Below are 25,374 nucleotides of genomic sequence, written 5' to 3'. Positions count from 1 at the left end.
TGGTTCACTCATGGGAAGGAAACCTTCTCCCTTGCCTCAGTCACACACAAATGTGCTCAACACTTTGAATCAAAAGAATCCAGAGAGCTACTTACCCTTTATATCCCGATGTACAATCATATTACTGTGCAAGTAGGACACACCTTCCAAAATCTGCCTGGTGTATTTTCGGGTCACATTTTCTGTTAGCGCGCCATAGGCTTTCAGTTGATCCTTCACTGAACCCTAGAAAGAATGGGAATGTGTCAGTGAAATAGCATTACGGATTTTTGAATTTGGGAGGACCATTCCAAACTATGAGATAAAATAAAGGTAAAGAATGGCACCTCCAGATCATAGCTAAATCCTGAAGGATATCTAACAGCTCTGCACACATTCAGGATTTGAGTTAAACTGCCGAGGTTCATTTCACACTTGCATTCAGAAAGAAGAAACCTCCGCAACATTGATCCTGATTAGATTCAAACCCAGGTCTCTTATGAGCAAAGGTTACACAGGTTTGGACTCAAAAAAAAAACCCAGTGGATATTGGAAATCTGAAACAAAATCAAAAACTGCTGGAGAAACTGAGCATGTCTGGCAGCATCCGTGGAGAGAAAGCAGAGTTAATGTTTCAGGTCCAGTCCAGAAATGTTACCTCTGCTTTTCCTCCATAGATGCTGCCAGATCTACACAGTTTCTCCAGCAATTTCTGGTTTTGGTTTGGGACGCTAGTCATTGGAATTTAGCAAAATGTGAAGTGAAATATTGAAATATACAGGAATCTAAACAGGCTTGACAGGGTAAATGCTGAGATGATGTTTCCCTTCATGGCAGCATCTTGGTCCACAGAGCATAGTGTCAGAATTAAGGAGCACTAATTTAAGAGTGAGATAAGGAGGAATTTCTTCATTCAGAGGATTGAGTCTCTTTAGAACCTCTTGCCAGAGAGCTGTTGGTGCCGACTCCTCTTGTATATTTCAGGCTGAGATGGTTTCCCGACTGATCAAGAATCTAAGGGTTATGGGGAAAGGGCAGGAAAGTGGATGTGAAGCATGTCAGACTAGCCATGATCCAACTGAATGGCGAGTGGGCTCAAGGGGCCAAACGGCCTACTCCAGTTCCGAATTCTTACAATCTCAAAAATAAAGGACATCATACTGACATTGTGCACCCAGGAAATCTCTCAGAATAACACAGGAATGAAGGCAAATAATCAATAAGGTCAGTTCTATTGTGGAACTATGGTTGAAAAGATGCACTCAGATCCTGTGTGGACCAGCTGGTGGAGGTATTCATAGACACAGAGTCATGGAGATGTACAGCATGGAAACAGACCCTTCGTTCCAACCCATCCATGCTGACCCAATATCCCAACCCAATTTAGTCCCCCTGCCAGCACCCGGCCCATATCCCTCCAAACCCTTCCTATTCATGTCCCCATCCAGATGCCTTTTAAATGCTGTAATTGTACCAGCCTCCACCACTTCCTCTGGCAGCTCATTCCACACACGCATTACCCTCTGTGTGAAAAAGTGGCCCCTTAGGCCTCTTTTATATCTTACCCTTCTCACCCTAAACCTATGCCCCCAAGTTCTGGACTCCCCGACCCCAGGGAAAAGACTTTGTCTACATCTTTAATCTCTCCTTACTACGATCTGAAGTCCCCACCTACTTCAAGACCAGCATCGTCGCGGTGCCAAAGAAAAATCATGCAGCGTGCCTCAATGACTACCTCCCGATGGGGCTGATCTCCATAATTATGAAGTGCTTTGACAGTTTAGTCATGGCTCACATCATCTCCAGCCTCCCAAATTGCCTTGATCCTTTGCAAGTCGCCTCCTGATGCAGCAGACCCACAGCAGACACCATCTCCTTGGCCCTACACGCATCCATGGAACATCTGGATAACAAGAGTATCCAGTATCAGGCTCCTATTTATTGACTACAATTTTGCCTTCAACACTTTAATTCCAAACAAACTCATCTCTAAACTCCGAGACCTAGGTCCTGGCTCCTCTCTCTATAATTGGATCCGTGACTTCCTGACCAATGAACTGCAAGCAATAATAAGCAACAATACCTCCACCATAATCCTCAACACCAGTGCCCTGCAAGGCTGTATATGCAGCCATCTACTATACTCCTTGTACAATCACAACTGGGTGGCCAAAAACCCTCAAACTCCATTTACCAGTTTGCTGTCGTAGGTTGGATCTTAAACAATGAGGCAGAACATAAAACAAAAATCTCCTCCATCAATGGCAGCAAAACGAAGGAACTCGTCATTGACCTCAGGAAGTAGACAGCAGGCAATGGAGTGGAGACGGAGATAGTTGTGAGCATCAAGTCCTTGGGAATGATGATGGGAATGATGATTACCAACAATCTTTCCTGGTCCACCCATGTTGAAGTGACAGTGAAGAAAGCAAAATAATGTTTCTACTTCCTCAGGAGGCTCAGGAAATTCAGCATATCCACAAGGGGTCTTACCAATTGTTATGAATGCACTACAGTAAGCATCCTATCTGGATATAGGGTAGTGTGGCAATTGCTCTTCCCAAGACTGCGAGAAACTACAGTGAGATACGAATACAGCCGAGTCCATCGTGCAAACTAGTCTTCCACCCACTGACTCCACCTGCTGTCTTGAAAAAGCAACCAACATAATCAAAGACCTCTCCCACCCCTAATATAATGTCTTCTGTCAGACAGAAGATATAAAAGCTTGAATATACATGTAAACAGATTCAAGGACAGCTTCTTCCCCACAGTTATCAGACTTTTGAACGGACCTCTCAAATGTTAGTTCTAATCTCTCTCTCTCTACAGCTGTATTCTGCACTTGTTTTGCTATCCAAATGCCCTTTGTAAGGCATGTTCTGCCCATATAGCACACAAAATAGCAATTTTCACTGTATCTTGGTACATGTGACAGCAATAAATCAAAAACAATAACAAAAATATTAACAAATCTACTAATGCAATGATGTGACTATTTTAAGTTTTTATGGACCAGGGAGGAGTACATTATAATATGTGTTATGCATCCACAATATAAACTGCCTGTGAACAACTTTGTGTATAAAGGATTACTACAATTATTAGTCATATACATGTTAAGCTCTATGTAATATCTCTGTAAAACATGCTTCCTGTCAGCTGAGTCCACTCACCATAAGATTATAAGCAGTATCCTGTCACATGGTATGCAATTATATACCAACACTTGGCTATTGTAATGGCACCAGCAGTGGAACACAAAGTTCTTCAGTACAAAGCAACAGCTTCAATTAGGATTGGAGAAACACAATCTTTTCAAAAGTAAGCAATGATTTTCAGAATATTTAAAGAACACACAGGGGCTTAAAAGACCAGACAAACCGAACGAGCTTCAATCTCCAACAGCTAAGTCACTTGGCCTCATTCGGCACTCCCAGAGACCATTCACTTTCTGCAGGTAGATATTTCTAGTCACCAGTACTGAGTGACATAACATTGTTACAAGTTTGCAAACTGCTAGTTCTGTTTTATACAGACCAGTCAGTGCAAGAAGCTAATAGACTTAACTTTCCTTTATTGTCCATATGGAGATTGTTCCAGCCTCCATCAGAGCAAAATAAGGAAGGATAATTAAGAACTGTAGCTCCTTGGGACTGCTTATGTAAACTTACTTGCAGGATCAAACAGAAATTAGCAAGCCATTATTTTGAAACATCATAGTAGATAAAACAAAGTAGAGTGTGATGTTATCAGTATTTGACTCTACTACCAGACAGCAAATAAACTTCAAAGCTAACCCAAAAATTATAACCTCATGTAGTATCTTAGTGAATTTAAGCAACCATTAACTCCACATCTAAACAAACAAAACAACTGAATTTCTTTGAAAGGCACAGCAATTGCACTGCACTTGAAAATACCAATAGTGGCAATAATTCGGAGAGTATTTCATCTCCACCCACCACTTTGACAATTCCAGGCAAAGAACAGAGAATTGCCACCTGTCCACATTTTGACTGAACAGTCTCGTTTTGATTGAAATGCCAATACATTTTTGAAATATTAGATGCCAAAAGTTCAGAACTTAGTTACTGGTGCTATCCAAGTGCAGTTGTTTGAGCAAAAATTGAAACGGAGTCTATAATTTCACCTCCACCCTGCTCTCTGTCAATTTTAGATGAACAACACTGGAATCTAAGAAGGATGGCTGTTTGTGCTAAGTGTTTCACCCGTTGTGCTTTTATCATTCTGATGTCGCAGGGTCATTCCACCTACAAAGTGCATATTGTACACAATCTAACCTAAAGTCCTCTTAATAAATCAGTATTGGAAACTTTAATCAATAACTCTACTAATCGATTATTTCCTTGGCTAGCATCTTAGAAAGGTAAAGGACCTTTACTGGATCAACGCACTATAACAACTTAAAAACACCACTTACAAAGAATCACAGCAATACCTATTTAGTCTATTAGCAATGGTTCAAGGCTATGTTTTCAGAGTGATTTTCATTTTCTTAACATAGCAAAAATTACCACACAGTAAAAAGCCAACTCACTACAGATGATTTTAGGCCACTTGACTTCACCAGTACAAGGGACAAGTGGTTAAAATGTATTTTAAAATGAGTTAGCAGTATCACAAAATTATAGGATGCAGATCAGCAAGGTTAAGTTAAATGAAAAACTAGTGCACAACACAGATCTTATGACACAAGCTAATTCTCCAAGCAGGGCTGTTGTCAGGATATGTATATGAATACCAGAAAAGATGCAGTTAGCTCATGAAGTCAGTGTGACAAGAGTGGTGGGGATGGGCTTGAAGAATGGAAAGGAAGAGCATGGGGTGAAGAAGACGCATTAAGGTAGGGGAACTAAAAAAAACGAAGCTGGTAGAGAGCTACAATGTCAGAAGACACAGCTGGAAGAGATGGAAATTAGTGGGACAATTTCAAAGTTTGTAGATACTTCAATTAAACAGAGAGCCATTCCACTTACAAATATAGTGAAGTTTGACGTTATTTACTCTTGGAGAAAGTGAGGACTGCAGATGCTGGAGATCAGAGCTTAAAAATGTGTTGCTGGAAAAGCGCAGCAGGTCAGGCAGCATCCAAGGAGCAGGAGAATCGACGTTTTCAGGAGAATCATTCCTGAAGAAGGGCTTATGCCCAAAACGTTGATTCACCTGCTCCTTTGATGCTGCCTGACCTGCTGTGCCTTTCCAGCAACACATTTTAAAATTATTTACTCTTGGACAAAAAAAAGCAGGAAAGTTCTTTTCAAATGGGGAATGACTGGGAAATATTTGCATTCAGCATGTGGAAGTGATGGCCTAGTGGTATTATTGCGAGACTCCAGAGAGCCAGGTAATGTTCTGGGGAGCTGGGCTTGAATCCCACTCTGGCAGATGGTGGAATCTGAATACAATAAAAATCTGGAATGAAGAGTCTAATGATGACCATGAATCCATTGTCAATTGTCAGGAAAAACCCATCTGGTTCATTCATGTCCTTTAGGGGAGGAAATCCATCTTTACTTGGTTTGGCCTACACGTGACTCCAGACCCACAGCATTGTGGTGGACTCTTAACAATTGGGTTGGACAATAAATACTGACACAGCCAGCGATACCCTCCATCCCATGAATGAACAAAACAAAAAGAATGCTGAAGCATCATTGGACAAAAACTACAAAATTAAAATTAAAATGTTAAGTATATTAGAACCTACACATAGGAGAGAAAGTCATGATTTGGCACAAAGGGATGGAGCTTAAGAATAAAAAGTCTTACTGGAAATACACAGTGCATTGTTAAGACCACATCTAGACCATTAGACACAGGAGCAGGTAGTGGTGATTTGGTCCATCAAAACTGTTCTGTCATTCAATGAGTTAATGGCTGATCTGAGAATCCTCAACTCCACTTTCCTGCCTTATCCTCACAGCCCTTGATTCTCTCACTGATTAAAAATTGGTATATCCAAGCTTTGAATATAGTGAACAACCTATCCTTCACAGCTCTTTAGTTTAAAATAAATAATAAATTCACTACAGATCAGAAAAGAAACTCCTCCTCATCCATCATAAATATGTAATCCCTTACTCTGCATTATACCCTCTGGAGTCTTATGACTCTCCTGAAGGGCACAAAAACCTCTGCACAGCTACCCTGCAAACCTCCTAAAAATCTTAATATTTAAATAAGATCTCCTCTCATTATTCTAAAGCTTCAATGAGAATTAGCCCAACTAACTTCACCTCTTCTCATAAGAAAATCCCTCCCTATCTGGAAACAACTAGGTGAACCTTCTCTGGACTGCCTCCAATGCCACCACATCTTTCCTTAGATAAGGGGACCAAAATTGTTCACAGTTTTCTAGCCTTGGTCTGGGTAGTGCCTTGCATAGCTTTACCAAGAACTTCCTCAGATTTCAGTAAGGCATTTGATAAGGTTCCACATGGTGGACTATTGCACAAAATAAGGACTTTCGGGGTTGAAGGTGATTTAGCAGTTTGGATCCGAAATTGGCTAGCTGAAAGACACAGGGTGGTGGTTGATGGGAAATGTTTGTCCTGGAGTTTAGTTACCAGTGGTGTGCCGCAAGGATCTGTTTTGGGGTCACTGCTGTTTGTCATTTTTCTAAATGATCTGGATGTGGGTATAGAAGGGTGGGTTAGTAAATTTGCGGATGACACTAAGGCAGGACAGTGCTGAAGGATGAAGGTACTGGGTAATGAGCCCGGCCAGGTGTTAGACTTGGAAGTAGGTGAGCACTTTGGTGATAGCAATCACAATTCTGTTATGTTTACTTTAGTGATAGAAAGGGATAGGTGTATACCACTGGGCAAGAGTTACAGCTGGGGGAAAGGCAATTACGATGCGATTAGGCAAGATTTAGGAAGCATAGATGGGGAAGGAAACTGCAGGGGATGGGCACATTAGAAATGTGGAGCTTATTCAAGGAACAGGTACTGTGTGTCCTAGATAAGTATGTACCTGTCAGGCAGGGAGGAAACTGTGGAGCATGGGAGCCGCGGTTTACAAAGGAAGTGGAATCTCTGGTCAAGAGGAAGAAGAAGGCTTATGTTAGGATGAGATGTGAAGGCTCAGTTAGGGCGCTTGAGGATTACAAGGTAGCCAGGAAAGACCTAAAGGGAGAGCTCAGAAGAGCCAGGAGGAGCACATGAAAAGTTGTTGGTGGGTACGATCAGGGTAAACCCCAAGGTTTCCTATAGGTATTTAAGGTATAAAAGAATGACGAGAGTAAGATTAGGGCCAATCAAGGATAGTAGTGGGAAGTTGTGTGTGGAGTCAGAGGAGATAGGGGAAGCATTAAATGAATATTTTTCGACAGTATTTATTCTAGAAAACGACAATGTTGTTGAGGAGAATACTGAGATACAGGCTACTAGACTAGGTGGGATTGAGGTTCACAAGGAAGAGGTATTAGAAATCCTGCAGAGTGTGAAAATAGATAAGTCCCCTGGGCCGGATGGGATATATCCCAGGATCCTCTGGGAAGCCAGGGAGGAGATTGCCGAGCCTTTGGCATTGACCTTTAAATCGTCATTGTCTACAGGAATAGTGCCAGAAGACAGGAGGATAGCAAATGTGGTTCCCCTGTTCAAGAAGGGGAGTAGAGACAACCCTGGTAATTATAGACCAGTGAGCCTTACTTCAGTTGTTGGTAAAGTGTTGGAAAAAGTTATAAGAAATAGGATTTATAATCATCTAGGAAAGAATCATTTGATTAGGGATAGTCAGCACGGTTTTGTGAAGGGTAGGTTGTGCTTCACAAACCTTATTGAGTTCTTTGAGAAGGTGACCAAACAGGTAGATGAGAGTAAACCGGTCGATGTGGTGTATATGGATTTCAGCAAGGCGTTCGATAAGGTTCCTCACAATTGTACAAAATGCGGAGGAATGGGATTGTGGGAGATATAGCAGTTTGGATCAGTAATTGGCTTGCTGAAAGAAGACAGAGGGTGGTGGTTGATGGGAAATGTTCATCCTGGAGTCCAGTTACTAGTGGTGTACCGCAAGGGTCGGTGTTGGGTCCACTGCTGTTTGTCATTTTTATAAATGACCTGGATGAGGGCATAGAAGGGTGGGTGAGTAAATTTGCAGACGACACAAAGGTCAGTGGAGTTGTGGATAGTGACAAAGGATGTAGTAGATTACAGAGAGACATAGATAAGCTGCAGAGCTGGGCTGAGAGGTGGCAAATGGAGTTTAATGCAGACAAGTGTGAGGTGATTCACTTTGGTCAGAGTAACCGGAATGCAAAGTACTGGGCTAATGGTAAGATTCTTGGTAGTGTAGATGAGCAGAGAGATCTCGGTGTCCAGGTACACAGATCCTTGAAAGTTGCCACCCAGGTTGACAGGGTTGTTAAGGCGGCATACAGTGTTTTAGCTTTTATTAATAGAGGGATTGAGTTCCGGAACCATGAGGTTACGTTGCAGCTGTACAAAACTCTGGTGCGGCTGCACTTGCGAGTATTGTGTGCACTTCTGGTCACCGCATTATAAGGAGGATGGGGAAGCCTTGGAAAGGGTGCAGAGGAGATTTACTGGGATGTTGCCTGGTATGGAGGGAAGGTGTTACGAGAAAAGGCTGAGGGACTTGAGGCTGTTTTCATTAGAGAGAAGAAGGTTGAGAGGTGATTTAACAGAGACATATAAGATAATCAGAGGGTTAGATAGGGTGGACAGGGAGAGCCTTTTTCCAAGTATGGTGACGATGAGCACAAGGGGGCACAGCTTTAAATTGAGGGGTGATAGATATCGGACAGATGTCAGAGGTAGTTTCTTTACTCAGAGTAGTAAAGGTATGGATTACTTTGCCTGCAACGGTAGTAGATTCGCCAACTTTAAGTACATTTAAGTTGTCATTGGACAAGCATATGGACGTACATGGAATAGTGTAGGTTAGATGGACTTCAGATTGGTATGACAGGTCAGCGCAACATCGAGGGCTGAAGGGCCTGTACTGCACTGTAATGTTCTATGTTGTGGGTTACAGAAGGACATAGATAAGATGCAGAGCAGAGCTGAGAGATGGCAAATGGAGGTTAATGCAGAAAAGTGTGAGGTAGTTCACTTCAGGATTAATAACAGGAATGGAGAGTACTGGGCTAATGGTAAAATTCTTGGTAGCATAGATGAACAGAGAGATCACGGTGTCCAGGTGCATAAATCCCTGTAAGTTGTCCTGTGTCCTTGCCCTGGCAGAAGTTCAACAAGTTCATTTGATTTATTACAAGGGATGGAGGATGTCCTGAGGACAGACTGACTAGACTTGATCCATATTCTCTTGAATCTCTAAGAATGAGATGTGATCTAATTGCAACTTTTAATATTGTTAAGAGTTTGGCAAGGTAATGCTGAGAACACTGTCCAGGGATCTACAGCATGGGGGTCACAATCTCAATGTAATGGGCATTCCACTTGGGGTGAGGAATGGCAGGGGGGTGGGAACCTGAGCTATATACCGGAGGGGAGAGTTGATGGAGATGAGCCAATAGCAAGAGGTAGTGCAGCCAGTGGGAAGGAATTTCCTGGGAAAGAACCAAGGGATCGGTTAAAGTGTGTTTGCTTTAATGCAAGGAGTATGAGGAATAAAAGTGATGAGCTTACAGCATGGATCAGTACCTGGTGCTATGATGTTGTGGTCATAACTGAGACATGGGTTTCACAGGGGCAGGAATGGTTGCTGGATGTTCCAGGGTTTAGAGCATTGAAAAAGAATAGGGAGAGGGGGAAAAGAGGAAGGGGTGTAGCACTACTAATCAGAGAGGGTATCACAGCTACAGAAGCTTCCATTGTCGAGGAAGATCTGCCCACCGAGTCAGTATGGGTGTAAATTAGGAACAGTAAGGGAGCAGTCACCTCATTAGGGGTTTACTACAGGCCCCCCCAAAAGCAGCAGGGAGATTGAAGAAAGCATAGGTCGGCAGATTTTGGAAAAGTGTGAATGTAGTCGGATAGTTGTAATGGGTGACTTTAACTTTCCCAATATTGATTGGAACCTCCTTCGAGCAGATGGTTTGGATGGAGCTGTTTTTGTAAGGTGTGTTCAGGAGGGTTTCTTAACTCAGTACGTTGACAGGCCGACGAGGGGAGAGACCATTTTGGATTTGGTGCTCGGCAATGAGCCGGGGCAGGTGTCAGATCTTGCGGTGGGAGAGCATTTTGGGGATAGTGACCACAACTGCCTCACATTCTACATAGCTATGGAGAAGGAGAGAAGCAGGCACAATGGGACGATATTTAATTGGGGGAAAGGAAACTATGGGAAGCATGGACTGGGAGCAATTGTTACATGGAAAGGGCACTATAGACATGTGGAGACTGTTTAAGGAACAGTTATTGCGAGTGATGAATAAATATGGCCCTCTGAGACAGGCAGGAAGGGGTAAGATAAAGGAACCTTGGATGACGAGAGCGGAGGAGCTTCTTGTCAAAAGAAAGAAGGCAGCTTACGTAAGGTGAAGGAAGCAAGGGACTTGCTCAGCTCTAGAGGATTACAGGCAGGCGAGGAAGGAGCTCAAAAATGGTCTGAGGAGAGCCAGGAGGGGCATGAAAAAGGCTTGGCAGGAAGGATTAGGGAGAATCCAAAGGCATTTTACACGTATGTGAGGAATAAGAGAATGATCAAAGAAAGAGTAGGGCCGATTAGAGATAGCATAAGGAACTTGTGTATAGAGTCTGAGGTGGTAGGAGAAGCCCTAAATTAGTTTTTTGCTTCTGTCTTTATTAAAGAAAAGGACCTTGAGTGAATGAAACCATTGAGGAGCAGGTAAGCATGCTGGAACAGATGGAGATTGAGGAAGCTGATGTGTTGAAAAATTTTGACAAACATTAAGATTGACAAGTCGCCAGACCAGGACCAGATTTGTCCTCGGCTGCTTTGGGAAGCGAGAAATGGGATTGCTTCGCCACTTGCGAAGATTTTTGTATCCTCGTTCTCCACCAGAGGCGTACCTGAGGACTGGAGGGAGGCAAATGTAATTCCTCTCTTCAAGAAAGGAAATAGGGAAATAGGGAAATCCCTGGCAATTACAGACCAGTCAGTCTCACGTCTGTCATCTGCAAAGTGTTAGAAAGGATTCTGAGGGATAGGATTTATGACCATCTAGAAGAGCACGGCTTGATTAAATGCAGTCAACATGGTCCTGATGAAGGGCTTTTGCCCGAAACCTCGATTTCGCTGCTCATTGGATGCTGCCTGAACTGCTGTGCTCTTCCAGCACCACTAATCCAGTATTTGGTTTCCAGCATCTGCAGTCATTGTTTTTACCATGGCTTTGTGAGGGGCAGGTCATGCCTCACAAACCATATCGAGTTCTTTCAGGATGTTACTAGACAAGTTGATGAGGGTCAAGCGGTGGATGTGTGTATATGGACTTCAGTAAGGCATTTGATAAGGTTCCTCATGGTAGGCTCGTTCAGAAGGTCAGGAGGAATCGGATACAGGGAAACTTGGCTGTCTGGATACAGAATTGGCTGGTGAGTGGTAGTGGAAGGAAAATATTCTGCCTGGAAGTCAGTGGTGAGTGGTGTTCCACAGGGCTCTGTCCTTGGGCCTCTACTGTTTGTAATTTTTATTAATGACTTGGATGAGGAGATTGAAGGATGGGTCAGCAAGTTTGCAGACGACACAAAGGTTGGAGGTGTCGTTGACAGTATAGAGGACTGTTGTAGGCTGCAGCAGGACATTGACAGGATGCAGAGATGGGCTGAGAGGTGGCAGATGGAGTTCAACCTGGATAAATGCGAGGTGATGCATTTTTCAAGTTTTGGAACTTGAAAGTTGAGTACAGGATTAAGGACAGGATTCTTGGCAGTGTGGAGGAACAGGAGGATCTTGGTGTGCAGGTACATGGATCCCTTAAAATTGCCACCCAGGTGGACAGGGTTATTAAGAAAGCATATGGTGCTTTGGCTTTCATTAACAGGGGGATTGAGTTTAAGAGCCGTGAGATCTTGTTGCAGCTCTATAAAACTTCGGTTAGACTGCACTTGGAATACTGTGTCCAGTTCTGGTCACCCTATTATAGGAAAGATGTGGATGCGTTGGAGAGGGTTCAGAGGAGGTTTACCAAGATGCTGCCTGGAATGGAGGGCTTATCTTACGAAGAGAGGTTGACTGAGCTCGGACTTTTTTCATTGGAAAAAAGAAGGAAGAGAGTGGACCTAATTGAGGTATACAAGATAATGAGAGGCATGATAGAGTTGATAGCCAGAAACTTTTTCTCAGGGCAGAAATTGTTAACACGAGGGGTCATAATTTTAAGCTGTTTGGCGGAAAGTATAGAGGGGATGTCAGAGGTGGGTTCTTTACGCAGAGAGTTGAGAGCGCATGGAATGCGTTGCCAGCAGCAGTTGTGGAAGCAAGATCACTGGGGACATTTAAGAGACTGCTGGACATGCATATGGTCACAGAAATTTGAGAGTTCGTACATTAGGTTTATCTCACATGAGGATCAATGGTCGGCAACATCGTGGACTGAAGGGCCTGTTCTGTGCTGTACTGTTCTATGTTCTAGTAATCACCCCAATGCTTGCTGACCTATATTGTCTCTCAATCTGACAAAGTGGATTTGCAAATTCTCATCATGGTTTTCAAATTCTTCTGCGGTCTTGTACCAGCTTCTCTCTCTGCAATTGTCAAACAATTGTTCCTACAGTACTTGCCTTGCGAGTATCTCCAATTTTAAAGTTACTCTAAAATCACTGTTGCGTTTTTAACCATTTAGATTTAAACTTTGCAATCCTTTCCTGGGTTCCTGGTGCTGTGAGACATCAGTGCTAACCACTGAGCCACTGTGCCACCAAAGAAATAAGGGCATGCCTAGGGTTGGCCAAGTTTTTGGTTGCCTGTCACAGTCCCTCCTTAGTTTGGTGTCAAATTATGTTTGATACAGCACCTGTGAAATACCGTGGAATGTTTCATGTGAAATGCTCTATTTGGCTGCAAGCTGTTGCTGTTTACAGCTGGGACCAACAGTTGACAAGGTACTGATAGAGATTTAGAAGTAATTCATATTGATTCCCAACCAACTGGGAAATGCTGTGATTCCTTAAGAACATATTTTAAAAGATCTTCTTTGATCTGTTCATCAATACACTGCCTTAAAGTGTGCACTGAAAATATGAAACTATTATTTCTAGTCTGAACTGTCATGAACGTGTGACTTTACTGTCAATTCTACTGCTGTAAATGACTAGGACTGATTTTATAATGAAATTATCGCCAATCTCGATTGTGCCAGAAATATAACCCTGCTCTAGTCTGGAGATTCTGCTTGCATAATTCTGGTCGTGAGTGCAGAGATTACAACTACAAACAAATTTACTGCACTTTAGGAACAAACAATTTCCACCTTACCTCCACCTCAGAGGCAGCCACAATAGTGCCAATATTCACTTTGTCAATTATTCTGTCACCTGGCTCTTTATATTAATCAATGCAAATCATGTGTCAATATTTTACTACCGTTACAAGCTTCATTGGAAAAACCTAAGAAAATTATCGAGAATGTAAAACTTCTTTAAGTTTCAGATGATGCTTTATGGTATCATTAAGCGTTGCATAAAGTATAATAAAACAAAAAATTGTGGAAGCTCTCAGATCAAACCCTTTGTCATCAAGCTGACTGACAAAGATTGTACTGTTGTCTGACAAAGTAACCTCGACACTGCGGAGGCCGAGTATCAGCTCTTGAACACACCTTTTCTATCCCACTGGACCATGACATCACCATCAAGCACCAGGCTATTGTTTCCACAACCATCACCAACCTCAGCTCATCTGGAGATCTCCTCCACCAGTGTCTCCCAGCTCATAATCCCCCAGCCCCATACAGTCTGCTTCTAGCTTCTTCCCAAAACCTACAAACAGCCTCCAGCCACTTCCTTTTCACTATTACACATCCATCCCCAAACATGATGGCCTCACAGCTGTCTGCTTCTTTCGAGAAAAAAAGGCCTGAACCATCCCTATCCACCACCACAAACCTTCTCATCCACCTGCCTGAGTTCATCCTCATTTGGAACAACTCCTTTAACTCCTCCCACTTTCTTCAGAAAAGAGGAGTGACGATGGGTATCTGCGTGGGCCCCATTGTGCCTGTCACTTTGTGGGGTTCCAGATCTACTCTGGCCCCCACCCACAACTCTTTCCCTGGTACATTGATGACCTCATTGGCGCTTCCCCTTTCATTGTTTGGAATTGGAAACACTTAGCAATTCTGCTTCCAATTTCCACCCTGCTTTCACCTTCATCTGGTCCATCTCTGACTCCTCCATTCCTCGATATCTGTGTTTCCATTTCTGGTTATCAATATCCATTACAAACCCACCGACATCCACAGTTGCCTGGACTGTGTATCCTCACACCCGGCTTCCCATAAAAAACTCCGTCCCATTTCCCAGTTTCTCTGTTTCTGTCATATCTGTCCTGATGATGTCACCTTCCAGAGGGCACCCTCAGAACAGTCCTCATCTTTCCTCAATCGAGGATTCTCTGCGACCGTGATTGACTGGACTCAGCCTTGTCTCACCCCTCCCACACTTTTTCCCTCACCTGTCCTCTTCCTTCTAACAATAAAAGATTCCCCTGGTTCTCCTAGTCTTTGCACCTAAAGGATTGTAAACTGTGATTTCTGTCACCTCGGCCTTGAAAAAAAAAGTTTAATCGGGGTGGCACAGTGACTCAGTGGTTAGCACTGCGGCCTCACAGTGCCAGGGACACAGGTTCGATTCCAACCTCGGGCGACTGTGTGAAGTTTGCATATTCTCCCCATGTCTGTGTGGGTTTCCTCTGGGTGCTCCGGTTTCCTCCCACAATCCAAAGATGTGCAGGTTAGGTGAATTGGCCATGCTAAACTGGCCATAGTGTTCAGGGACGTGTAGGTTAGGTGCATTAGTCAGGGGTAAATGACGGGTAGGGGAATGGTTCTGGGTGGGCTACTATTTGGGCCGAAGGGCCTGTTTGTACACTGTAGAGATTCTATGATGATACAAGACACATATTCCTTCTCCACTCCACTTCACTCACCCCCTCCCCCCCACCTTGTCAGCATTCTGCACGGGATATTTCCTCCAGGCCAGCCTGGTCCATTCCTTCTCCATTCCCAACACCCCTCACACTGCCATGGCACCTTCCCATGCAATCGCAGAAGGTTAATACCTGCCTGTTTATTTCCTCCCTCCCTCCCTCCTCACTGTCCAAGGCCCCAGACAAACGTTCCAGGTGAAGCGATGATTCACCTGCACTTCACTCAATTTCATCTACTGTATTGTCTGCTCATGTGGTCTTCTCTACTTTGGGGGGGGGGGCAAATGCACAGGTGGTCAGGAGGAGCAGGAAAACTGACATTTGGGGCCGGAGCCCTTCATCAGGAATGAGGCTGGGAGCCTCAGGGGTGGAGAGATAAATGGGATGGGGGGTAGGGCTGGGGAGATGGTACCTGAGAGTGCAAAAGGTGGATGGAGGTGGCAGTGAAGGTGATGGTTATAGGTCGGAGAGGAGGGTGGAGCAGATAGTGACAATGGGTTGCTTCTCGCCTAAGTCCTATTATCACATTACCTGTGTTGCTTTCAGCACATCACTTACTCAGCTTTTCTCTTTTGACTTACTATCAATAATCCCATTGTCTGCCTACTCATTTCATCTCTCTCTCTCTCTGCTTCATCTCCACCTAGCCGCTCACCACTCCCACCTCACCTACCAGAACACTAGCTTCAGTATAAATACCACTTTTTCCTAACCGCTATCAGTACTGCTGAAGAGTCACTACACTTGAAACATAAATCTGCTTTCTCTCCACAGATGTGCTGCTTGAATTTCTTCAGCAATTTCTGGTATTGTATGAAGTATTACTGTTTTAAGTTTTCTTCTTCCTCTATTTGGTTTATACCTCTCAGTAACTTGAATTTATACTTTAGCCTGAATTATATGGTGTTGTCCATTGGACAGGAATGCAATCACAAATGTGCAGCCTTAAAATCAAAACAGGCCTCTTGGCTCTGCCAGCCCATGTAAGAAAAGCAATAATTCGTCCCGTAATAAACCTCGGAGTAATGGTTGCCAATACAGGCCATCTGAAACAGAAAGTGCCTCATACTCCCACAAACAACAGAACTTGGAATGAAGAGTACATTTTACAGAAAACGTTGTATGCCACAATTTCAAATAATCACCCATGTTTTCCTGGCTTTTCTCTACTCACCCCAGGCATATACTCCATGAAAATTGAAAGAGTTTTCTCTGCTTTCTCACGGAGACAGCCATAGTATTGCACTATTCGCTCGTGCTGTAGGTTCTTCAGTAACTGAATCTCACACTCCAACGCGCTTACTTCCTAACAAGAAGATCAAAACAGAAATCCTGTCAACGTTGCTTGTGATTCTCTATGCCAGTTCTTTCCTTATGCTGGCAATTGACTTTCATAAAGTATATTGATTGCAGATGTGTGAAACATATCCATACAGACAGTGGAAAAACATCCATTAGTACCGTCTTAATGGACTGAAAATTTCATGTTTTAAACAAAACATTTTGCCTCTAAATTTAGGACGAAGGGGACGAGTAACATGCAGAAATGGTGTACAGCAAATATTGAGCTCAAATACAATTCTGTCTGCGCTCAAACAACACCACATATATTATTATTTCATTTTAATAATGTAGTCTGGAGTAATGCCAGACTGCACGGAAAACTGAATAGCATTTTTAGTGTTATTGAATGCTCTTAAAAAAAAATTAGATTTACATTTTAATACTCTTGTGGTAAATTGTTAAACTTCAACATAAACATGTTTGCCTGTTATTTTTATCTGTATAGACCATCATTGTGTAAAATAATTGTAATAGTCTCCATGCTAGAACAATCCAAAAATAACATTGAAATGTCTCTCCCACACTGTGCTGAGTTAGCTGATCTCAACTAAGGAAAGGACAAATACCGTAATGTGGGTATGGGAAAAATTACAGCCAAAACTCTCACTTCTTGAGGGTCATTTTGATTGTTGGTAATAGTGGAACACGATGACATTGATTCATACACTCATTCTACATCTCTCCTGACTTCATTTTAATTAACATCAATGGCAATGAGAATTAGGAAAAACGTACATTGTGTGAAAGAGAGCAAATCGATAATCATTCAGTTTAATTTGTTTTGGTGGTGCACAGATGAACTATTTAAGTGTCCAATGTCTCTAAACATTTTTTGCAGGAGCTTAAAACTGTTAGGACTTGGGATCGCATCACAATCATGTCTGACATTTACTCTGGAAAGACAACATTGGGGAACTTTGATTTTGCGTTAGTGTAAAGTGGGTCCTGTTGATTCCAAAGATTCCTGGAAAGCAGGACCACTATGTAGCACCGTGTTATTTTACTCAATAAAATAAATTTTATTGAGTAAAATAAAATTAAAAGAAAATAAAATTTAAAAAAAGTGCATAACCTACAGTCAATCTATGTAAGATTCCATAAATCCCACTTTAGAAACAGAATCAGTCTGACTCAAGATTGGGACACAGACAGACTTTAACCTCACACCATTAATGCATTGTCTGAGCTGAGAAGACGCATTTTGTTAGAAAACCTAAAGTTATCTTGAGAATGTGACTTAAAAGGAGTTCTGGGATTTACGTAATAACGAACCAAAACTAGCAAAACCATTCTAAAAGAGGAAAGACTTAATCTAACTTTGTTTAATATATTTCAGCCGCATGACACCAAACTTTTGCTATAAATTCTGTGCCTTATGGTCCTGCTCCACAACTACCTGAAGAAGCATCAGCGCTTTGAAAGCTTGTATGTACCCATAAACTGGTTGGCCTATAACCTGGTGTTGCGTCAGTTTTAACTTTGTCCATCCCAGTCCAACATTGGCTCCTCCAACTCATGATCACCCAAAATGGCTGCGATGCAATTCTACGTCAAATAATCTGCTGAGAACTCTGCTATCCTGGGGATGGGCTTTTGCGAGATAACAGACTCTGACTCCACTATGAGTCTCTTTAGAAGAAAGGCAAAACATCATCCTCCAACACAATCAATTGAAAGATTTGGAGAAGTAGTTCTTATTGCTATAATGTCCACCAATGCTTTGCCTATTTACTGTGTATTTTCCCTCAGCCCCCCTTTATCATGACACAGGAAGTATCGAATACATTTTCTCAGTTTTAAAAGGAAACAGCCCTCAGAGAGATAAAGTAACCATCCTGGGACACATAAATCACAATCATATAACAATGAAGAAACTAAATTCTAATGGGACTAAAATGTTAACTTCAAGTGTCACCCTTGTCCAAGAAATAAGCAGAAAAATCACTTTTAACTTAATGTCTGTGACTCATTTGTAGTTTCTTAGTTCATTCAACATAACCTTCTGTTCACCGACATCAAGTGCTTGATTTGCAAAGCCTGAACACTTTGGATGTGGGATTGTTAATGAAAACGGCCAACATGTTCAACCTCAAAGGCATGACTAACTTAATGTCAAACTCTCCAGCACACAGCTGAATAATGACTGATTGCTATTTACTTGCATGCGTAATGCTTTAATTAACTTTCTCCCACAGAATACTTGACCTAACTGGAGAGAGACACCAAGGTCAAAACTTAAAAAAAAGAGAAATTAGCAGGCAGTAGCTAGGTGATAACAGTGTTCAAAAATCTGAAAATTGTAAACTTGAGGAAGAGGAGATTCAGAGGCAAAATTGTGGGAAAGAAATAATTAACAGAAAATAATATGGCCAGTCTTGAGGCAAGACTGTGAGACTACAAACACAGCATCACAATTGAAGCTGAGGTGGAAGGGAGGAAAATTCACAGCAATAACTATTATGACAGCAGTGCTGACACGGAGCAAGAAAGGTTTCTCCAGAGAGAGAGAGAGAGAGAGAGAGAGAGAGAGAGAGAGAGAGAGAGGTTAGAGCCTGGGCTAAAAGCTCAGAGACCTTTCTCGCTTATGGGTGACTTGCTTGGATGAATGGGGAGTTGAGATAGGGTTAGGGGTACGGCCCAAATCCCAATCTCTTGTGCAACCATCAAACACACACATTTCTAGACAGACTGGAATCAGGAGTGTTGCTCTGCCTCATTTGCTCATCACTACTTCAAGAATGGAAAGGATGGCCAATTCCAGCGCTCCTAACTGTATCCGGATTGAAATCATCCAGTTTGGCACAGATGGAGATCAAGCCCACAGAATGTGAGGTATGACACCCAGCTGAGTTATACAACACCAGCTAACTAATACATTTTGCTATCAGACAACTGGACTGGAGGTCACAGGACTCACCTTGCTAGTCTCAAGGCTGTCAGGGTCAAACTGAACTTGTTTTGCAGCAAGTTCGCGTCCTGTGTCTACATCATAACAGAGGTAGACACGTCCGAAAGCCCCTTGTCCCAGCAGCTTTCCTCTCCTCCAGTTGGTAGGTGCACTTGGTGCTGTAATATTAACCAAAAGATTGAACCAATTCAATTTTGCTTTCAAAATTAAAATCAATTGTAGTTGGTAATTAGAGACACACACAACGCTATCCAGAAGTGAAGCAAAAATTGCCGATGCAAACCACTACACACATAATGAATTGTGACAGTGTGGAGAAGCAAGACATCTCCAGGAGTGATTTTTGTGTTGCATGTGCAAAATAAACTATCAGCAATGGGATCTGATGTCATTTAAAGAACAGGCCTTGGTGCAGTTTTCGTCTGCTTACCAAGTTTAAGCTCAGATAATTGATTTAAGCAAAACCATAGTAACTATGCATCCACAGCACTTCTGCCCAAGCAAACCCTCTATGCTAATTGGGCCTTAATTTCCAGGAGGAGCTGAGCGGTGGTAAATAATGGGAGGTATTTGCCTAATTGGAATGATGCAGGTTCTTAGGATCATTTTGCTACATAAAATTAATCTTTGAAAAATAATCAGTTTTGTCAAGAGACTGGAAAGACTTTTATGATTAGCATTTGAATAACAATTTGCTAGCAATGCAAATATCCTGTTCTCTATGTGTTAGTCACAGAGTTGTTCCATCTTCAATACATTTGCACCAATAGAGACCACATGGTGGCATGGTAGATTTCAGGCTGTGTGTGTATGTGTATGGTGGGGGTTACTCAGTGAGCCAGAACTCAGGCATACCAAGTGCAAAACCAAACACCTAGTAGCATATAATGTGCAAAAGACTGGTTGAGTGAAACAAAGGCCCTCCCCATAAACTCAGGTACCGCCTGGGTTAGAACCCCACAACAACTGATATCAAAGTTATCTTTACAACCCCATCTAGATGGTGATATCAAGCATGACGTATTTTGGGAATAAAGAAACTTTTATCAAATATCAACACAGAATTGAGTTTCTGGAGTTAATTGTTTCACAACTTAGTTTGGACTAATATGCTGCGTTTACCTAATCCATATTGATTATTATTTGAGATGTCTCACTGAGAGCCTGGATTTCTCAAATCTCTTAAAGCTCATCTCATTATAAGTTGAAATGTTTGCTTCCCACTCCAAAATAGTGACTGGAGTTGAAGTTTATTAAAGATTAGTTTATGGTTGGCCATGGAACAGCACTGCCTGTGCATTGTCTCTCCACACCTGTTCACTTGAAACTGATTGTATTCTCCTGGATGCGATATTTTAGTCTTCGGAGCAGCAAGTTCACGCTGTGAACTTGGGAAACTTCTAAGTGCCGACATTGCTTTCATATAATCTAAACTCTGCACACAAATGCAAAACATCCAAAATAAGGTCTGCGCCTGCAAAACCTTCAGTCACATGTACTTCAGAAGCCTGTTTTGCCATTCAATGAGATGGCCCAACTCCATCTACTTTTGTCCAATATCCCTTAATACTGTTGGCTAGTAAATCCCCATCAATCTCAAATTTCAAATTAACTAATGTAACACCAGTTGTTGTAGGGAGCAAAGGGTCTTGAACCTCTGCTACCCTTTACAGAGAAACATTTCTTAATTTCATTTCTGAAAGATCTGATTAATTTTAATACCTACCCGACATTTGCCAGTTTCTCTTTTTCAACTCAATCTATTTCTCAAACATTACAAAAATATAAACTGAATCCCAGGGAAGAGTACTTCAGTTTGAGTCTCCCTTGGCCTTTCTCTGTGGATGGAAGTCATAGGAAGGCAGCATTCGTCAGTTGGGCCCACTGGTGGCTCGCCAGGCCTGCGACTGGTAGATTCTTATCGTGGGTACAAGTGTAAGTATAGTTGCTGCTGGGGACAATGGGATCCATCCTTAACCTTTTTTTGTCTTTCATGCCAGTTCTTTGTTCAGTTACAAAATGCCTGTAACACTTGATATAGCACCTGCAAGTATGATGACCTGTGGCCTATGCTTCCCACTGGTGACAGCTGATGTGGCACAGAGGGGACTTCTTTAGCAAGTCTCTGAAGCATTTGAGTGGGGACCTCCTGTTCTGTTTACCAGTAGTCAGCCCTCCATGCAACACCTTAGTCAGGTGATTGTCATCTATTTGGGATTAGCTTTGCAGCAGGACGGTCTAGATGCTGCTGATGTTGTCTGTTTCCAGGACTTCAATGTTTATGATATTGTTCTGCCAAAAGATGCTGTTGTACATTGCAAGTATGACTGACTGTGGCTAAGAGAACGTACCAAAGTTCATTGACGAGCTTTTCCTGGGTCTTTGTGTAAGCCTGAAGATGCTTGAGGCTGAAAAGACCTCCCACCAGACTACAGTTTATGTAAATCCTCTGCTCAAGATCTTCCAAAGTTTCCTTCAGCAACATCCTGAAGATGACGGTGAATACATTTCTGCTTCATTCACCTGGAGATTTGGAAGATGCTGCTGTAAATTTGTTTGTGCTGAGTTTAAGTAATAAAAGCAAAATACTGCGGGTTCTGGAGATCTGAAAGTGCTGAGAGAGCCAGAGAGATTTTTTTCGAATGTCCTGATTATGTAATCTCTCCCTATCATTTTAATCTTGGATTCCAAGAACAATTCTGATAAATCTACACTGTACTTCCTCCGCAGTCAATAGAATTTTCTTACTGTAGTGCTCAGACATATTCTAGATGTGGTCCAACTAGAAAGCATCACTCCCCTACAGGATTAAAGTCACCTGGATTTAATGACTAGCATTATATTCACAATCGGAATGTTTCTGCAGCTGTTAATGATCTTTGGTTGACATATGTACCGAGGCTACCAAGCATCTTTAAGCAAATGTAATTTGCAATTCACTTTGTCCATTGGAAAGTACCACGATTGATTGTTTACAGAATAAAGTGGATGATCTTGCACTTGCTCAGATTGAAATAAGTAAAACTATAGCAAATAGATTCCATTTAGCTTACTAAATTATGTTCATACTTTTAGGTTTCCATCTACATTGCTTAAATTGTCATAAATGTGGACATGTGGTTTTTGCCTTATTAATCAACCATTAATAAACGGGGAATAATTGAGGCTCTAAAATAACTACTGTGGGATACCACTAACTATGTCCTGCCAATTAGAGCACCGATTTTATTATCCCTACTCACTGTTATCTGTCACTCAGACAATTCCTTCACCATACTATTTGCTTGTTTTAAAAATAGCTTTCATCATTGACACACCAAAAGTGACAAGTTCCCAATTGCTCTCATTAGTTCTATTCCTGCCACAGAGAAGGCTAAGGATAGCAGATGTTCTAAACAACATCTTCTGCAAACTATCCTCCAAGCAATGTAGCACCATGACTTGAAACCTATATTGCTGTTCGTTTATGGTTGTGGTGTCAAAATCCTGGAGCTCTCTTCCCAATAGACTGTGCAGCAGCTCAAGGTGAGAGCTCATTATCACCTTCTCAAGTGGAATTATGGAGGCACAAAAATGCTGGCCTAGTCAGTGACACCCAAATGATTGAAGAAATTTTAAAAGCTCATTTAAAAAGTTGATAGGATCAAGGAAAACCCTTAGCCCTTCTATAGGTATATCAGGAATAAAAGAATGACTAGATTTAGATTAGGACCAATCAAAGATAGGAGCAGAAAGTTGTGTGTGGAATCTGAGGACATAGGGGAAGTGCTTAATGAATACTTTTCATCAGCACTCACATTGGAAAAGAGCAATATTAGTGAGAATACAGAGATACAGGCTACAAGTTTAGATGGGATTGAGGCTGACAAAGAGGAGGTTTTAGCAATTTTGGAAGATCTGAAAACAGCTAAGTCCCTGGGCCAGATGGGATTTACCCTCGGATTCTCTGGGAAGCCAGGGAGGAGATTGCAGAGTCTTTGGCTGCCATCTTTATGTCATCATTATTGACAGGAGTAGTGCCAGAAGTCTGGAGCATAGCAATCGCTGCTCCCTTGTTTAAGGAGGGGAGTCGGGACAACCCTGGTAATTATAGGCCAGTGAACCTCACTTCGGTTGAGGGTAAGGCGTTGGAAAAGATTATAAGAGATAGGATTTATAATCGTCTAGAAAGGAATAATTTGATTAGGGATAGTCAACATGGTTTTGTGAAGGTTAGGTCATGCCTCTCTAACCTTATTGAGTTCTTCGAGAAGGTGACCAAACAGGTGGATGAGGGGAAAGCGGTTGATGTGGTGTGTATGTAAGGTGTTTGATAAGGTTCCACACGGTAGGCTATTGCACAAAATACGGAGTTTTGGGATTGAAGGTGATTTATCGGTTTGGATCAGAAATTGGCTAGCTGAAAGAAGACACAGGGTGGTGGTTAATGAGAAATGTTCATCCTGGAGTTCAGTTACCAGTGGTGTGCCACAAGGATCTGTTTTGGGGCCACTGCTGTTTGTCATTTTTATAAATGATCTGGATATGGGCGTAGAAGGATGGGTTAATAAATTTACGGATGACACTACGACAGGCAGAATTGTGGGTAGTGCCAAAGGATGTTGTGGGTTACACGGGGACATAGATAACATGCAGAGCTGGGCGGGGAAGTGGCAAATGAAGTTGAATGCGGAAAGGTGTGAGGTGGTTCACTTCGGAACAAGTAACAGGAATGCAGAGTCCTGGGCTAAATGGTAAAATTCTTGGCAGTGTAGATGAACAAAGAGATCTCGGTATCCTGATGCATAAATCCATGATAGTTGCCACCCAAGCTGATAGCGTTGTTACGGCGACATATAGTATGTTGGCGTTTATTGGTCGGGGGGGATTGAGTTTCGGAGCCACCAGGTCATGCTTCAGCTGTACAAGACAATGTTGCGGCCACACCTGGAGTATTGTGTACAGTTCTGGTCACCACATTATACAAAGGATGTGAAAGCTTTGGAAATGGTTGAGAGGAGATTTACTCGGATGTTACCTGGTATGGAGGGAAAGTCTTACGAGGAAAGGCTGAGGGACGTGAGGCTGTTTTTGTTGGAGAGAAAAGGGTTGAGAAGTGACCTAATCAAGACGTATAAAATAATCAGAGGGTTAGATAGGTGGACAGTGAGAGCCTTGTTCCTCAGATGGTGATGGCTAACATGAGGGGACATAGCTTTAAATTGAGGGGTGATAGATTGAGGACAGATATCAGGGGTAGTTTCTTCACTTGGTGAGTAGTAGAGGCGTGGAATGGCCCGCCTGCAACAGTAGTAGACTTGCCGATGTTAAGGGTTTTTAAATGATCATTGGACATACATATGGATAATAATGAAACGGTGTAGGTCAGATGGGCATCAGATTATTTTCACAGGTCGGTGCAACATCGAGGGCCGATGGGTGTGTACTGCGCTGAAATGTTTTATGTTCTATAAATCTCTCTGTTAATTCACTTATTGCATAATTATGATGCTCAATCATTCCAAAGGCAATATTTTGCAGTTCACAATATTTAATTTGATGATGCTACTGAATTAAATACTTCACTAAATCTTTTGTTTTGCTTTTTGGTTGCATTGAGGTAAATATTAAACTATATATAAACTATGTACAGGCACAAATCATAAATTGCTGCAGGCCCTCATTCCTGAACTCCCTCATAGTTTTTCATCAGTACTCCCTTTGTCTTCGTCACATTTTATTCATATGAACATAGAAAAGGAGAAGACTACATGGTATTCCACGGCTGCTGCGCCATTTAATTAGATCATGGCTGATCGGATTCTAACCTTACATTCACAGTTGCGCCCACCTCTAAGCTTTTACCCTACTCCTTAACAAGAACCTATCACCTCTGTCTTAAAAATAAACAAGGTGTCTGCTTCCACCACCATTTCAGGGACAGATTTTCAAAGACTCATAGCGGTCAGAGAGAAAAAAAAATTGCCTCATCTGCTTTAAATAATTTTTAAACAATGACTCCCAATTCTAGATTCTCTCAAGAAACAATCTGTCCACATCTACTCTTTGAAAACCTCACTTGATCTTGTATGTTCAAC

General features: G+C 42.2%; 1 protein-coding gene across 1 annotated transcript in view; it reads right to left on the bottom strand.

The window, feature by feature from the left end:
* Nucleotides 1-25,374, bottom strand: part of map3k3 (mitogen-activated protein kinase kinase kinase 3) — a 150,644-nt gene that overhangs the window by 20,375 nt on the left and 104,895 nt on the right. Inside the window, exons 13-15 of the mRNA XM_072561046.1 lie at nucleotides 19,307-19,455; nucleotides 16,220-16,351; nucleotides 96-225 (exon numbers count right to left, since the gene is read on the bottom strand). Of these exons, the coding sequence (XP_072417147.1) occupies nucleotides 96-225; nucleotides 16,220-16,351; nucleotides 19,307-19,455 (411 nt within the window). The remainder of the gene's footprint in view (nucleotides 1-95; nucleotides 226-16,219; nucleotides 16,352-19,306; nucleotides 19,456-25,374) is intronic.

The sequence above is a fragment of the Chiloscyllium punctatum genome, chromosome 42, assembly GCF_047496795.1.
Source record: "Chiloscyllium punctatum isolate Juve2018m chromosome 42, sChiPun1.3, whole genome shotgun sequence".
NCBI lineage: Eukaryota > Metazoa > Chordata > Chondrichthyes > Orectolobiformes > Hemiscylliidae > Chiloscyllium > Chiloscyllium punctatum.
Note: the sequence above shows the minus strand (reverse complement) of the source record. Positions and strands in the feature narration are given on the sequence as shown.